This window comes from Nelumbo lutea, chromosome 7, assembly GCF_056320005.1.
Source record: "Nelumbo lutea isolate HS-2025 chromosome 7, American lotus-T2T, whole genome shotgun sequence".
NCBI lineage: Eukaryota > Viridiplantae > Streptophyta > Magnoliopsida > Proteales > Nelumbonaceae > Nelumbo > Nelumbo lutea.
In genome coordinates this window covers 38,347,705-38,362,924 of record NC_142690.1, presented here as the reverse complement: position 1 = coordinate 38,362,924, position 15,220 = coordinate 38,347,705, and the positions used below count along the sequence as shown (strand labels likewise).

At 43.1% G+C, this 15,220-nt stretch overlaps 1 protein-coding gene across 1 annotated transcript; it reads left to right on the top strand.

The window, feature by feature from the left end:
• Positions 1-2,519: 2,519 nt before the first annotated feature.
• Positions 2,520-2,993, top strand: LOC148846137 (uncharacterized). The gene has a single exon (XM_088955931.1). It carries the CDS (start codon positions 2,520-2,522, stop codon positions 2,991-2,993), a length of 474 nt encoding a protein of 157 aa, XP_088812057.1.
• The last annotated feature ends 12,227 nt before the right edge of the window (positions 2,994-15,220 follow it).

Here is a 15,220-nt window from a genome sequence, read left to right as displayed (position 1 = left end):
TATGGAGGAAATTATTGTCTAAAGTAATGAGATTCTACCTCCAGGGCGGGATGATGTACAAGAAGTCTCACACAGGTAAACCTCTGTGATGTTTGGCTGGAGAGGAAATTGATGACATCATGGAGGCAGCCCATGACTCCAAGCCCGCAATTCATCAGGGCCAGCTTGCCTTACCTACCCACATCTTGCACCTCATCTTTTATTGGACAACTATGATGAAGGGATGGGATATCCATCACAGGGATGCCCAAGTCTTATGGAATGGACTGGGTGAATTTCAAAAACTTCTCCCATCTTTGCAGGGAATCAAATTCCCTATTTTGAAAAACATATTTTTCAAGGATCAATCTTGAACCATGAACGAAACCAGATCTGAACCAAAAAGAGTAGGAGGGAGGATGTACCTAATACGGAGAATTAGTATCTCCCAATGGAGGTGTTCATGCCCAAGGAAAGATCCAAAGACTGCTCCCACTGAAAATGGCACAGTGTAGGATGGAGTAGAATCAGTAATGTTCTTCAAAAGAACTTGACCCTTCGCAAGAATCAACTGGATGACTTGTGAGTACAGCTCCAATCAATCTTTTTCCAAAAGATTGGTATCAAGATCAGATCTTGATTTCTCCCAAGAACTGGAGATCGAACTGAAGGTAATGGTGGCGGCATGTCTAAAGGATGCCGCCCCCTCCTCCTTTTATAGATTTAAAAGGGATCAGCTCCTAATCCTATTAGGAGTTGCTGATCCAAATTATATTTGGATTAGAAGTCCCTTTAAGTGATAAGGGAGAACCCTTATCTTATCTACAGATCAGATCAGCCATATCCTAATCTAATTAGGAGGCTTCCAGATCTAGATCTTATTTAGATCTTGCACTCTCTAAGTGGATAGGGTCTAGGCCCAATCCTATCAGCTGATCCATTTTAGAATTCGCCCCTTTAAATGACTGATCAAATCAGCCCAGTTCTAAATGGGCTTAAGGCCTATTTAAGTTTATGTACTCACTTAGCCTTCCAAACTGTTGCCCAGTTGGGTTACCTTGTATGGCGTGGGACCCAAACATTGATCTACACATCAGCCACATGGGTTCAGCCCAGCCTTTGTTACAAAGCTTGGCCGAATACACTGTTATGTACAGTGCACCCCCTGAAACCCATCTTATGGGCTCTATGGGCCCAACACTTACCCTAAACGGTCCATGGGCCAAGCCACCTTGTAACACCCAAGGACTATGGGCAGATGCAAGATTAGCCCATCAGGTATTATCCTCAATGGTCTTACACTTAACCTCTCAGCCAATAATGATCAAACACTGCCCGACAAGGGAGGATCTCTTCCTCGACCACAAGGAACAATGTTGCACTCTCTGATTACATGGATCACGGGAATTAAAACCTTTTGCAAATCATTTCGATACCATAACTTATATATATATATATATATATATATATATATATATATATATATATATATATATATATATATATATATATATATATATATATAATATATTTTGCAAAACAAAATCTCAACTATTGAAACTGGCTGCCGACAGTCTTGGTTTCCATCAGAGAGAGTGCATCCCCGATCATTACCTTTGTCCAACAAAGGGGCTGATCCTGTCACTATGATCACCCACTCAGATGAATTCTCGGACCGTCCCAACATACCCAGGTTTTGACCCCTGCTAAGGATCTCACTGATTGGTACATCAAAGGCAGCCCAATCCGGCACCTAGTGTAGTATCATAATCGAGTCTAGGGGTCAGGTGTAACTTTCCAGTTTTGCCCATCTATCTCCAAGGTCCAGAGCAATACTAGAAATCTGGTTCGGTTCAAAGGTTCTATTAATCCTACACTGCACATGTTTCAGGTCTCACCTTGGTAGCTGAGACAAGCCACCCCAATAGTTGGCAGCACACTAGTGTCAGCCTTGGCAAGACAAATCTCCCCAGACTTACCCAATGGCTGTGAACATTCTAAACTAACACAAGTCTCATTAAGTGTCCAGTTTAAGGGTATTACACAGAAACACACCACAGGAACATGAATCAAATGTGTACTTTATTCATTTACAATAAATTCATAATGTACATATTTCTGATTGAAGCTAAGGGCATACAACTGTCCAACATATGATGGAGGATGCACAACAACACGTGCGCAGGTGTCACAAGTGCCAAGTTCACGGGGAAAGGATTCACAAACCCGCCAATGCCCTGCATCCTGTTGTCACACCCGGGCCCTTTCACACTTGGGGGATAGACCTTATAGGCAAGATACACCCACCCTCTAAAGGGTATTGTTTCATCATCGTGGCGACAAATTATTTCACTAAATGGGCGGAGGTCATTCCCCTACGATGAATCTGCACTGCTAACATAGCAAACTTTCTACAATAAAACATCATCCATAGGTTCGGGGTACTGATGCAGATACTAACTGATAATGGTATGTCCATCAAAAACCAAGAAGTTTGTGACCTTTTAGGGCAATATGGGGTAAAATTAGGGACATCGACAATGTATTACCCCCAAGGCAACGACCAAGCAGAAGCTACGAACAAGACGCTACTAAAAATGCTAAGCAAAACAATAGTTGACAACCAAAAAGATTGGGCCAAGAAGCTATCAGAGACCCTGTGGGCTTATCGCTCGACGATCAAGAAAAGCACACATGCAACACCCTATTCTTTGGTTTATGGACATGAAGCAGTACTGCCAATAGAGATCAAGGTTGTGTCTGCTAGGATAGCTACTATAATGGATAAAAAGATCAGACCAGAGGATCTGGATGATTTACTTGCAAACAAACTCAAGGTGGTGGATGAAGTTAGAGATAGAGCGGCAGAAAAGCAAGACAAATATAAACAAGCATTAGCAATTAACTTCAACAGACCCCTGAGACCTAGAAGCTTCAATGAGGGGGGCAAAGTGTTGAAGACAACCCTCAACGTTGCACAGGGCATATCTGCAAAAAAGTTTGCACCGACATAGGAAGGGCCCTACTTGATAAAAGAAGCTCACAAGTTGGGCTACTATGTACTTAAAATTGTAGACACGGGTGATGACGATGAAACCATAAATCGCTATTGGTTGAAACCTTACTTTAAGTAACCATCTTTTGTATGCATGTGCATTCTTCTTTTGAATAAATCTATGATGTGTACTTTCAAATTCCTTTTCTTATGGTTTCTTATCATGACAGATACTTTTTATTAATTAAGAGCACATACGTTTGTCTTGCTTATACAACTGTGTACATATATCTCTCATCCATACAAAGTCCCAGACACCCCAAGCAATCTGGAACCCCAGGCACAAAGCCCTGGACACTCTGGGCACCTCAGCGATAAGCCCCGACACCCCATATATCTTAACAAAGCCCCAAACACCCCAGGCAATCTGGCACCCCGGGCACAAAGCCCTGGACACCCCGGGCACCTTAGCGATAAGCCCCGACACCCCAGGCAATCTAACACCCCAGGCACCTCAGCGATAAGCCCCAGTGCCCCAGACACCCCATGCAATCAGGCACCCCGGTTACCTCAGCAATAAGTCTCGACACCCCGAGCACCTTAGCGATAAGCCCCGACACCCCAGGCAATCTGACACCCCAGGCACCTCAGCGATAAGCCCCAGTGCCCCAGACACCCCATGCAATCAGGCACCCCGGTTACCTCAGCAATAAGTCTCGAGACCCCGGGCATCTCTGCAAAGCCCCAGACACCACAGACAATCTAGCACCCTAGGCACCTCAACGGTATGCCCTGGCACCCCAGGCATCTCTACAAATGCCCAGACACCCCAGGTAATCTGGCACCCCGGGTACCCTAGTGATAAGCCCCGACACCCCAGACATCTCTACAAAGCCCAGGACACCTCAGGCACCTCAACGATAAGCCCCGGTACCCCAAGCACAGATAAAGCCTTGGCAACCCTAGGCATGGATGAAAACTTGGCAACCCCAGGCACAAAGAAAGATCCGGCACCCCAAGCACAGATAAGGCCTTGGCAACCCCAGTCACAGAGAAAGACCTGGCAACCCCAAACACTTTCCTATTATGATCGGTTGTTTAATGCCATTTGCCTCATGCGAAAGCCGTGACAACCCCAGGCACATCCACTCCTCCAGGTAATCCTCGGGAGAGGGGGGCTTCGTCAACAACAGAAATAACCCCTTTCCACTTTATAAACACAGATACTTTGCGATGGACTAAGAAAAGAAAACCTTACCCGCCCTGCATTGACAATAACATTCATCTCAAACCCTTCACTTTACATAACATCATCACACCCGATAGTATCTCACATGTTGGAAAACACTGTTCGATCTGCGATAAAGTTGATTATGCCTGTGCTGATTGCAATAGCACCCAACAGGCACTCGACAGAGTAGTTTACAACTAAGATGCATGTACGATTTCCTTTAATAGTAGTTTACAACTAATAGTCGCTTACGTTTGCAATGGTGTTTAATTGTGACTAATCCTTATAACAACACCTACGAAGAGTACTTATTCGCGACCGAGTACACAACACAACCAAAAATGATTTTCTCACCATTCGATATAAACATTAATACAAGCCGTGACAAAATTCACATATCGTGACCTTCTCGATAGAAAGCATTATAGGGGGGCTGCGCCCACCAAAGTAGTAATGGGATCACTCCTAGCAATCCTAGCCACATTTGTGCGGCACAAATACCCTCCCTCCTAGGCTTGGTCTCTGTAAACGTATTGTGTTGTATTAAAATTGCGCATCAAATAACTACAACTAGCATACTGTCTGCATTACTGACAGCAATAAGCCTAATGCACTTCACACACAGTTGCGATAAGGCGACAACACGCTTAATGTAAAATTAACATTACTCTTCGCACTACATCTCTTCGCATAGCCACATTCCCTACAAATGTACTCTTACAATGAACACGGATAAGATATTCATACAATTTTCCTTGTTATGATATATGGCTATATTGAAGGCAAAAATGAAACAACACAATTCAAAATGGCAACATTCAAAATAGAGGATTAACAACGACAGAGGCAATTCTAAATACAAAAAATCTCTTCATTTCTTCCAATCCTCCCAAACCGCGACTATAGTCTCTACATTCCCATTGGTTTCCTCAAACTTCTTCAAACTCTCTCAGACTCTTGAGTTTGTTTGATACTCGGGCGACACCCGCTTCGACAACCCTGCGGCGCTTGTGAACATCGCTCATGGAGCAAAACAAATCATTCTGTGGTATATCTTTGCTTGCCTTCCAGAAAGCATGTGCTAAAATTATAACTCATCGTTTGACTTTGATCATAAAAAGCCCACACGACACGCTTCCAACCAACAGGCAAAGTCCACTCACGTCAACTCTTCCAGTGGGCGACACATTACGAGGCCCATCAATGGTGGAAGCAAATTGGGGAACCGTACGGATAATGTCGTTCAAGGCCAGACCCACCACGTCTGGATAAAGTCTTCCTTCTAACAACTGATCCGAACAAATTGTGGTAGAAGCAAATTGGGCAACCGTACTTGAGACGCTATAACGCACCTCCTTACCTTGAACATACACAAGATCCATCACTAGGAAGTGCATTAACGGGATATCGTGATTCTCGTGGTATCTCAACAGTTGCCGTATTTGGTCTAACTTTTCCTCTTACGACACCTCCGAGGGGGAAGCAAACTCCCCCTCTACGTCCTCATTCCCTGAGCAGTATTCCTTGTCTTCGGAAAAGTTAGCTATTAGTGTATCATCGCAGGCAGACTGTGGGTAAACACCCTCGGAAGAGTTACCTACATCATCATGAGACATGGATTCCATAGAAACCTTCCCATGCGCGTCTTCACACTGTGTCACCACCACCATGTCAGACCCCGACTGAGTCATCCGATCCACTTTTATGGAATAGAAACACGATAAATCTTGGTCGTCGAACACTTGAGGAGCAGTGTGGGGGGCTGTATTAGCCATGGTACTCATGACGGTACTAATTCCAGTCACCATGGGTTCGATTGCGGGGGCTGCATCACCCTTAGTTCCTCAACTATACGCCGAAAAAAGGGTGTGTTGGATTCCCCAAGCGGAAACTTAGATAAGAGAGCCAGTGATAAAGACATACGCAAGCAGTCAGAACACCAGAACCATACACGAACCAACGAATCTCAAATCACTTCTCACCTCTAAGCCCACCTTGTCCCTGTCAGAATCTGCCACATTGCGATCAACCCGCTTCAAAGTAAAAGACCGTCTCACAATCAGTCCTCGCAATACAGGATAGATGTAGAAAGCTATAACTAAAATACAAGCCAAAACACTTAACAAAACCTCGCCCACCTGGAGTCGTTATCGGAACCCTACTGGACGATTCCACACGAACTGCTTGATCGCCTACAATGACTTGACTGCCTTCATTCACAACAGGTTGTGATAGGATCCACGCTTAGCAAAGGTAGTAATCACACAAACATTCAACAAAACTAATTGACTCGTCGTTCTTCAAACTCCGCCTTGGCCGACGGGAAGCCCTTTTCTTTAATCGCCTGCTTGAGAAGCGAATCATAACACCACCTAGGGAGGGCGACACATCCGCAAGCTCTGTAGGCTCCAACACTAGACCAACACTACTCCCGAGGGCTGTCACCGAAACATCCCGACTCGCCACAGACCCACCCACAACACTGGGGCCGGAGAACTGTGATCACCTTAACGAACCTATACTGGAGCCACATCAGAAGGCGATGGTACACTGCTAGGACGAAAGGAGTGAAGCACCCTTACAGACCTAGCCCTCTTCACCGGAGGAGTGGGACTACAACCTGTACCCTCGATAACCGGTCATTTCCCATCACGCTTGGACGGCGATCTCTCCAAAGAATTAGAGTGGAGAAGAGCTATTCATACCCCTCGGCAAGCAGCATGGCCTGGGGGAGGGGCCGACACATGATGGGCTAGTGAATTCGCCCACAATAATTCCTGGAACCCGACAAGCAGTGAGCAGAGGTATGACAGATGGGGTGACTTACACACTTGCATTCTGCCATAACCAGCAATTGGAAACCGAGTACACCCCGGGAACGCTCGACTGTGACACCGAACCCAAAATACGTCTTCTCCAAGGTTTCTCAAAAACTGGGCGCCTATGTCATCGTACCCAAATTGTTGGAGCACCCGATCCGGACGATAGACAAAGAGTTGCAATTCACCTGAGCGGTCCAAATATGCAATAACCCCAAGCCACAAAATTACTCGCGCCATTCTCACAATAGCACTTCCCATCTCAAGAGCACACTAGTTATCCCCACCCTTTGGAACAGGCACGGCATGGCGGACCATGCGAGCATATGGTCTCCATATATATCTGTCCAAAGAGGCCAATTTCATATTAATCTCACTCATTTTATAATTTTTGCGCCTCTTTGCGTGAAGCCTCCGTTTCCCCCAACACACTTCCAAAACCTTCTCCCCCGACTCATCACCATTGAGAGTAGCAATTTGAAGTTAGAGAGGATGAAGTGTTCATAGCCTCACATTGAGCTCAAAGTGTTCACAGATGAACATCCAAATAAACGGAGTGAAGACGTAACTCACATGCCTCCTGTAACTAGGGTCATTCAGCTGCTGAACAGTGTCGTCCAGTTATTCATACAAATAACCAAGAAAACATCGATGCTAAGGGGAGTTGATACCTGCTAGTAGCAAAGACGACCAGGGGGATCAGAACGGTGCAGAGACCATAGTCCAGCATCCCTGGGAACAAGAAGCGGGAGGCCACATATAGAAAATAGGCAGCAAGGTGGCAATGAGATCATGCACCTCGTACCATGACATTTCCATCGCCTCGACACTCGAACTAGTAGGCCATCCATTGATCCCAGGATCAGTCCACCAACGCCTTATAGGGGGCAACCTCCCCAATAAGATCCTCATACAGCTCCTTCCACTTCGGCGGGATGGACTCAATATGTTGCAGATGCTTTGCAGATATCGCACCCCCAACCAACAATGCTAACAATGCCACCACATCCTCCATCATAATAGTAAATTCACCAAACGCACCCACGAAAGTATGTGTACGCGAACACCAATGATTCAGCAGGTGCCCTACATACTTAACACCGTTCCGGCCTGGAAGACCAGTGTAGCAGTCTACAAACCTTAAAAGCCTAGCATCCTGAAGCGTCTGGCAATACAGTGGATTTTCCAAAATGAATCGCGTCCAAACAGTATAATTGGTCAGAGACTTTGATGCATCGGTCCATGGCTCCTGGCATTTGTAGGACATGGAAACCTCCGTTGTTTCGTAGAGATACATCAACTCGGTACCAACAACAACATCAGATGAACCATTTTCCCCTCGTGATACAAGAATAGGAGGCCAAAAATCCCTGCCACCATCGACCGCCAAAGCTGCTTCCCTCTCTATTTGCAATGACACAATGTCAACCTGTCTGACGAAATCTATAAAGAAGGAATCCAGACTTCCTTGTTGAGTAGCCATGAAGACAGATTGACTAACATAGAAGTGATACAAAGGAGAATAGTTTATTCTTGCCTATCGAATAACCTTCCAATGGTCGAATGGGGGAGATAATAGCAACGACTACAAATAAAACGAGAGCAGCCTGCTTGCCCTTTTTTAATAGAAATCATGAGCGCAGAGTACTAAACAGCGCCAGAGAAGATGATAAGATGCCCGCACGACACTCGAAGCAATGCTTCGTGAATAAGTAAGCTCGCGAAATTACCCAAAGGTCTCTTTCAGAGGTGGGACCAATGAGGCGCATATAATGCAAATGCATTGCCCTATACCGTAACAGCGATAGACAGTAACCATCTCCATATCCTATCAAATTTCAAACCCGATCCACACGTGTGACTAAATCACAATAATCTCAAGTTAACGACGAAGAGTAAATCATTACTGGATGCCACGTGGATTTTCGCTGCAAAAGAACTCTTGTTCCTAACCCTTAAAGATACGACGACGCCCAATCAGATTGCATGCACTAGACAAAAGGACACATGCGATACTAATTTAGCCATTGCTTATGAAAGCCTACCGCCCACACGCTACTGGTAATTTGAAAACGACTAGCGGCACAACCATTATACACAGAGCGGTCGGCGAGGCCTTGACAATGATAATAACTTGAAACTGTGTCAGAGCTAACCGCGACCCACCCAGATATGGTACACACACAACATGACTGATCAATAACACTAAAAACATAACACTTCGTTAGGGTTCATTCAAAAATCGGTGTACATTATTGATGTTAGCTCGCTGATCTCTACCTCGCACTTTGCCACCATTCGACGCTGCCAAGCACACTGCTCCTCAAGGTCCACGAGGTCTTTGGTCGTCGCAGCTCACCTTGCTTCATGACCTCCAAACGATGATGTACGTCTGCCAAAGACCGCCCATAAACTATTGGAGAATCGTCCAAAGCCGCTCTCCAAAACACATGTGCCAACCGAATGATGTGGTTCTCAACTTCAGTGACTTGAAAGCCGACCGCAGAGAGGTTTTCGCAGGTCTTCAACCATCGCGCCAAGACGCTCCAGGAAATCTGATCATGGGGGAGGTTCATTATCTCGAACATCACAGCCGCGAGTGTATTCAACGCTGGACTAACGATGCTAGTAGGCAGTTCAATAGGGGGCAGCAACCAGACCAGACAATCGTTAGTGCGGAAGTCACTATTTCCCGCGTTACTAAAAATTGGTCCCTCGGACGCACACCCCGAACATGAAACCCGTTAACGACTTCGTACCCCAAAGGGGCTATCGCATTCTGTTCGCAATATTGCACGAGCATTTGACGGACCACGGCATACTCCAAAATCAGTGTCGACCCCACCGGATATGGCAAATTAAAACCTACTGATTCATTGACAACCAACTGAGCGCCGTGATGGTTAAGGGCCATTCCCAACTTCGGAGCGAAGAAATACAACAAAGGTACAATCGAGCAATCAAGCGTGAATCTGACTCAGACAACGTTGCGGAATAGGGCATAAGACACCCTTTTATAAACTACCACGACCCAGTGACAAGGGGAGCCAAACAGGCACGTTCAAACAGACCATCGTGAATAATGACAACTCATAAATAAAACCCAAAGGGAGATGGGGCAGGGCGCAACACTTATCGCGATTTAATTATGTACCCAATGCCATCATTTAAACTTTCAAAACCCCAAGGTCACACGTGTCACTTCTTACATCTTACTCAGAGCTATGATGATTATGACCGTAGCTTAGCAACTATATTCTCCCTAATCCCATCGTCCAACATCTTCTCTCCCAGCTGTTGTTTCATTTTCTTATGATTTTTCTTTCCTGATAGCAGTAAGAGAGGGCGGGGGCTAGACCACACATACAGCACTAACTGCCATCAGAAATCAAATCACCAAAAGATAGCGGGGGCTGAACCTTTGATCATCATGAATCACCAAGCACGAGTATAGGGAGCATGCGATTTACACAAAAACCCAAAACAAGTAGAAATACCAAACCCAACGCTGGAAAGACAAAAGACAATGTGTTTATCCACAAATTCCCACTTACCGATAAAGTGAGGGGCTAAAGTAGGTATGTACTGCTCATTCAGACCCTCATAGAACACTCATATACCAAGAGTAACACCATAGAATCAATCATAAATAGCTTATGGTCAACCTTCGTGTTGTGATGAAACTATGGTTGACACCATCTTCACAATGAACCCACAACATGCTAAGCAAAACTACAATAAACCTATAGCCTGTGAACCTGCTTCGAATAACGGGTCAGAGAGGACAATAGGCCGAGCCCATAGTGAAGGCCGCGTTTGCCCAGACACACGCAAACCCACGACAACAAAGTACTTCGCAAATCGCCACGAGGCATTAACGAAACATCGACCTTCGAAGGGTGGCGTCATCATCAATCACATAGGACTAATCATAATGCGCAAAAATGTAGTAGCATACGTGAGTAATGAGGAATCTAAAAGATAAGGAAATCCGATGCCTAAGAAGATCTTCATGAGACACGTGGCGATGCCCAATGGCGCATTCAATGATTTCCATTAAAGAATGTACTTCCTCCCTCAATACGGAGCGAAGATCCTCATCTCCTATCATTTAGGATCTCGGAATCTTCTTGATAAATAGAGGATCTCCCTCACGTTAGAGGTCGTTGAATCCCAAGCATTCCACTACTAATACCCTCGAGCCCCTACAACCCTCACATTCTTCTTCTGACCCCATACCAAAAGTTTTATTCCCTTTAGAGGCTCTCCTTCGTCTTTCAAAGAGAGACAACTTCCAATCCAACCTAACACCTCCTCTCAACACCTAATATGGTATCAGAGCCAAACTGAGCAAATCAAAACTCATCGATCAAGATCCTCCCTTGCCTTGTTGATGCTTTAGCCACGCTTGGATGTCATTCTCCCCTCTTCTCTTCCATGAAAGACTGAGAAAATAATGTCAAAACAACCTCTAGTAGTCGTCCCCCTTTTATGTTAGATTTTTCCTTTTTATTATGCTATTAGGATCCTCAATCTACTCAGCCCAGATCCCCGTCTTATCCCCCAATTTGCGCCTGGATATAGATTGATTTAGAGAAACCCATGAACAGATGAATTATTTCTCTATCTCTTAGCTGTCCATAGCCTCAAGATTTACCGAATTTTAACATCTGTAAAGAAAGATATGCCCAAAATACTGGACTCTGTTTAAAGTAAAATCGGAATGAATCAGCACTCATACTTGGGCCATGGAACTTGGGTTTGGGTTTCTTGGACCTATGTTTGGGCTTTCCTCCGTTCAATTATTAATTCTTTCAGCATAAAAATTGCACAAAAAATAAAATTGACATTTATAAAATTATTATGGAAAAATATAACTTTTAAGCTCTTTATTTTACAAATGTCAATTGTTGAGTACACTTTAGATATACATTTTCATGCTTCTGTCACAACCCCCAACCAGCTTATTGCTAGTCCCTACCAATTTAAGCGCAAATAAAAAGACAAAGCATGATGATTAGCTTAAACAGAAATCCAGCAAAACCAGCTAAGCATTTCAAACAAAAGGGTCGGAAAAAGATCACAAATGCTATCAAGATTATTTCAATTATAACTTCCAAAAGTGAATGTGTGTGAACTAAGGAAAACCTTCATACCACAAACCACAACACATATAGCCTTGAGAATTAGTCAAAGTAAAAACCCCAACTCCATATCCTCATAGATAAGCCGTTTTAAGGCAAGGGATTTCTCTCATGGAGTTGGAAATTAGATAATCACTCAAGAAAAAGGCCAAATTTATGGACAAACAAACACACGATCATTGATCAGAAGATAGGAAAGTTATCTGTTTAGAACTCCACCATTCTTACCAAAAACCAGCTTCAGGATTTTGATTAGTTAAATATGAGAACAATACAAATAGAAATCGAGCCTAGTGAGAAAGATTGTTCCCCAAGAAAAGAAGTTTGTCTTTTGAATTGACGGAAGACTTTATTGTACCGAGTCTTCTTCTTTAAAAAAAAATTCTCTTTCTTTTTTTTCTTCTTTTCTCTCTCTCTCTCTCTCTCTCTCTTGATAATGCGAAGTAGGGAGAGTGTAAAGTTTCTCAAATAACACGAACTAGCTCCCCCTCTCCTTTTTTTTCTTTTTTTTTTTTTTTGAAATTGACTAATATCATCCTTTAGCTTATCATCCAAATATTCCTCCAACCACGTAATGTCATTCTAAATAGCAACTAACCAATTCAACAGATCAATGAAAGTTCATAAGTTGTTTCCTCAACTCTCCACTCACTCACAAAAGATGTGTGAGTCTAGAAAAAAGTGAGCTTAAATATGACAAAGCTTAGTATTGAGCACAAAAAGTTTTCAGAAGTTATTCTTTGATAATTAAGATAGAAAAGTGACTTAAACCAAACAATTTTGAAATCATACTTAAATAGAAAATCAGAAAGTTCAATCTAAACTTCTCAATAATGCAATGCAAACTTATTCACACAAAAAACTACCAGGATAGAAACAATAAGTAAAGTGTTGGTTGTCTCTCTTTCACACAAGAAGAATGTATATATAAAAAGTGTGCATATTATGTGCATGCAATGCTACACCCCCAACCTGAATGAGATAGTGTCCCCACTGCCGTAAAAAAAATAAAAGAAATAAAAAAGCAAAGGGTAGGGGACACCTGATCGATGGACTGATATTAGACCTGCAAACTTATCAACTAGAAGAAGGAAACATAAAAAACTAATAAAAGAAAAACAAAAACAAATAAAAGAAAAGAAAGATAAAAATGATAGTGTAGAAAGATAGAACCTGACAAAGCATTGTAGACCGGAGCTGCAAGAGTGATCTCCTTAGGTTGGTCTACCCTCTCCACATAATGCTTCAACCGTTGTCCATTAACTCGGAGAACTCTCCCCTTTCAGACATGATATGTCTCAAAACAATACCTGGTCCAAAAATGCACGTTTCAATCCTTCAGGAAGTAGGGATAACTCTATTTTTGGTGTCTCCATAGAAGATGGCTTCGGTTGTTCTTTTTCACGTGATAACTCCTCAAAGTGTGGTTGCCAAAACTTCTTCTACTTATCCTGCATGTCATTAGAAATAGAGGAAACATTACAGACATCATTAATAGGATAAAACAAAAATTCAAAATTCAAAACAAAATTATAGAGGAGATATTCAAAAGATTCAGAATTTTCCCTTTCATCTACTTCCTCTGTAATGAGAGAGTATATCATGTAGTTATGATAGCACTCGTCCTCATCTCGGGGCTATTTCCCAACATGAAAAATATTCACCTCAAGAGTCATATTCCCAAATGAAAGCTTCATCAAACCATTCCTACAATTAATAAGAGCATTGGATGTAGCAAGTAATGGCCTTCCTAAAATAAGTAGAATCTTTGACTCACTGTCAACTATAGATTGAGTATCTAAAACCAAAAAATCAACAAGATAATAGAATTTAAAAATCTGAAGCAAAATGTCTTCCACTATGCCCCTTGGTTTCCGAATAGAACGGTCAACCAATGTCAGTTTTGGTAGGATAAATCTCCCCAGTCTATCCAACGGCTGTGAAGATTCTAAACTAATACGAGTCTCATATGTGTCCAGTTTAAGGGTATTACACAGAAACACGCCTTAATAACATGAATCAAGAGTGACTCCGTGCCTGAAAGGAATATTTCCTTTCTTGGAGTTCTCCATACTGTATCTCTTGACTATCTTGTCAATGCAAGTAGATTGGGATAATCCTATTATCCTCTTCGATCTATTTCTATAGATTCGAAGTCTCAAAATATGAGGCCTCTCCAAGATCTTTCATGGAGAATTGCTGTGAGAGCCATACTTTCATCGTAGTCAACATTCCTACATCGTTCCCAATGAGTAGAATGTCGTCTACATACAGAACCAAAAATGTAACCTAATCCCCACTAGTCTTCTTGTAAATACAAGGCTCATCCGGATTCTACTCAAAGTCAAATTGTTTGATATTAGAGTCAAATTGGACATTCCAGCTCTTAGAAGCTTGCTTTAGTCCATATATTGATCGATTAAGTTTACATACCATGTGTTCCTGATCTACAACTATAAAACCTTGCAGTTGCTGCATATAGATATCTTTAGTAAGATCTCCATTCAGGAACGTGATTTTGACATCCATTTGCCAAATCTCGTAGTCAAGGTATGCTGCTACATCTAGCACGATCCTAATGGTTTTAAGCAAGGCCATAGGCGAAAAGGTTTCCTCATAATTGATTCCTTCTTTCAGAGTGTACCCTTTCGCCACAAGACGATCCTTGTAGGTCTCAACCTCACCATCGGGGCCCTTCTTCCTCTTATAGATCCATTTGCAACCAATTGCTTTTACCCCAGGGGGAAGATCTACTAGATTCTAGACTCCATTGGTCTCCAATGAGTCCATTTCAACTCTCATGGCATCTACCCACTTTAAGGAATCTATGTCCAACATAGCTTCCGTATAAGTCATTGGATCCTCCTCACTGGTCGTGGCTTCCACCAAGTAACTTTCTTGGTCATGGACATAACGAACTGGAGGCCTGGATTCCTGAGTAGATTGCCTAGGTTGGTTCTTAACTGGAGCTGTGGGAAATCTCCCACTACTCCTGAGCTCTCCTCATCAAGAACAACTTCCTGATGGTGATTGTTCATTTGGATCATAAAAT

What these genes read in the sequence shown, in the direction of transcription:
- LOC148846137 (XM_088955931.1), top strand. Translation starts at nt 2,520, where the DNA reads ATGTATTACCCCCAAGGCAACGACCAAGCAGAAGCTACGAACAAGACG.